The following is a 2,643-nucleotide window of genomic DNA, read 5'->3' as shown; positions in this document are numbered from 1 at the left end:
GCATTCCTGGCCTGGCTTCTTGAACGTCTATTTGCTTTTGACTCGGAGTTTGGAAACTGGTGCTCTCCCTTAGACAGATGGTGCCTGTGCGACAGGTGTTGGATGCTCAAGGAGTGGGGTGTCTATCCAGGCTTAAGCTCCCTAATGAAGCTCTGGGCCATTTATCTTTGCCCTATAGTTTTTTGTGGTGGTATCATCACAGCCCAAAGATACCAGTGTCATACCCAGCTTTTCCTTCCTACTCATGAGTGAGTTCATTCTGAGTTTATTGACAGCTGCTCCGTATTATGCCTATGTCCAATTTTATTTTGTCTTGCCATTAGCTTTTAAGTTCCCATCTTCACCTGCTCTATGTGAATCTGTGGCATTTTTAATTTATCTGTCCTTTCTAAGCAAATATTGTGCCTGTGTTTGGTAAGTTTGTGAAACTTACAAAAGGAGTATAAACCTTTCCCAGGGAATTCTGGAATTGGTTAATGATGACAACTGTGCTGTCCACATACATTAGATTGACATGTTTGATAGCCTTAGTTGGGAGAGAGCTGTTCTAGCCCCCTAGTTGGCATGTAGATACATGAGTCTTAGATATTGAGAGCTGCTAGGGGTAAAAGTTCTTCTCCAGGGTCATTCTCAGCAAGGAAGTCAAATGAAGTCCAGAACTGTCCTGAGTAAGGTGAGAAGAGAAATCTTCATATACTTTGGGATGGGAAGGAGTGGGGAATCAAATGATTTCTTATGAGAGTCACAGGAGCAGGCCCATAAGTTGTCTTTGTGGCTCTCATCTCCTCAAGAAATGACAGGTTACTGTTTGGACTTTGCCTGGCTGGTGATTCTCCTTATTTCAAATGTATACATGATCCCTTCCCTGTCCCAAGGTTGGTAGGAGATTCTGTCTCCATAGGCTTTTACCATCCTTTAGAAGAGGAGTTTTGAATGAGGTGGTAGGAGCCATGTGGCCCGGTACTGATGCCACCACACAGACACCCCTTTTCTGACATTGCTTGACCTTACCCCAGGTTGACTGCAGCGAACAATCGCCATAGAGTATAAGCACCATTTTGTCTCTGATGTACCTTTTTGGTTATCATTGATAACATTGCCTGGTTCAGAGAATCTTTCTTCTTGGCCTTTTTCTCTTGGATTCTAATTGAAGCCTTTCTCATCATTGCTATTTATAGGGCCATGGCCTACCACATTCTCATCTCCACCACCAACAGGTACCTAATCCTATAACCCATCTCTGGTTCTTTTGTCCACCTCTGGATGTACTTTGGATGTAAACATGATAGGGTGGGGACCAGCAGATGGCATAACGGCTATGTCACTGGACTCCCACTTAGTCGACTGGGGTGGGAGTCTTGGACCCCGTGGCTTAAACTCACGCCATGTGTATGTGTGTGTGTGTGTGCATGCACACGTAATCTAGATCCAGAGAGGAGAATGGAGAAGGAGGAATTGCGATGTGGTTTTCCACCTTGGGTGGTGATTTCTCGCTTTCTGTCTCTCTGTCTATCTCTTGCTGGTGAGCGCATGTACCACATAGCAAATACCTCTCCAAAAATAATGAGAGCATGAGGGTTTGAGTAGTCTGTTCCTTCTGCATGCCCCTGTGGTTTGGGTGTCTGCATGGGGGATGTGGGACATTGGAGTCTCTGAAAACCAAGTGCTTGGATGATGTTAAAATGAGAGGGACTTATTACTTGTCTCCTGTGAGGTCCTTCTGCAGTTGCTCAGCTATAGTTCTCCTCTAGGAGTTTTAGAGTAGCCCTTCAGCGTTCACTAATCCTATTGGTACACTGAATTTGAGAGCTTTGAAGACCTCAGACACTTTCTTTACTCTTTTTGAGCCTGGGTTTCTGATAGTTGCATTGTGGGCTCTGAAAATGAATGTCGAGGTAAGGACCAAAGAAATGGAAATGTATGATGAACTTAGCAAAATGTGGGGTTCAATACAAGAACTGGTAAGATTAGTAACTGGGGATATTAGAAACCTCATAGACTGTAGGTACTAATCCTGAAAAACAGTTAGCAGTCAGGGAAAAATAAAATTGAAATTGGGAGTAAAGAGGGACAAGCACATCTGACCAGACTTTTAGATTCCATTTTAAAATGTGATGAGAGCAAAATCAAAAGAAACCTGTAAGTGAAAAAATTTTCCCCCAGACAGCGAGCTCCTAAGTTTACTAAAGAGGAATGGAAGTGCATTTTGCCGGGCTTATTCCATTTGGCTGTCATTATAGGTGATTTCCCAGTGGCTCGAGTGGGACCTCCTTAAGAAAGATAAGCATGCTGGGGGGATCCTGAAGATCACGCTCTGTGACATCAAAGACAAATTTAGGTCTCTCACTGGGCCCTCTGACTGACCACTGTTTGCTGGCCACTCACAGATGGCAAAAACAGAGAGACCTGAGAAGTCTCAGTGGGTACCAGGCTATTGCAGGTTTATGGAAGAAAACGTAGACTTTCTACTTAAGAAAATGTCCCATTATCTGAGATTGTGGTGAAAACTGTGTGATAATTACACCTTTTAATTAAACAAAAATTTAATTTTCCTGGGTCCAAGAAAATAATGAGTGCCTATTCCAGAGAAAATTACCTTCGTTTTTCTTTATTTTTTTGGAGGGGGTTTTGCACTTGGGTGCG

At 43.3% G+C, this 2,643-nt stretch overlaps 1 protein-coding gene across 17 annotated transcripts in view; it reads left to right on the top strand.

The window, feature by feature from the left end:
- Positions 1–2,643, top strand: part of LOC102480493 (deleted in malignant brain tumors 1 protein) — a 141,334-nt gene that overhangs the window by 61,359 nt on the left and 77,332 nt on the right. Inside the window, exon 13 of one of the 17 annotated variants that reach the window (XM_027770109.1) lies at positions 1,179–1,217. The exons of the other annotated variants lie outside the window; for them this stretch is intronic. Coding sequence (XP_027625910.1) covers positions 1,179–1,217 — 39 coding nt within the window. The remainder of the gene's footprint in view (positions 1–1,178; positions 1,218–2,643) is intronic. 17 annotated transcript variants of the gene reach the window in all.

Source organism: Tupaia chinensis, unplaced genomic scaffold (genome assembly GCF_000334495.1).
Source record: "Tupaia chinensis unplaced genomic scaffold, TupChi_1.0 Scaffold000113_1, whole genome shotgun sequence".
NCBI classification, from domain to species: domain Eukaryota; kingdom Metazoa; phylum Chordata; class Mammalia; order Scandentia; family Tupaiidae; genus Tupaia; species Tupaia belangeri.
This window is presented reverse-complemented; position numbering and strand designations above follow the sequence as displayed.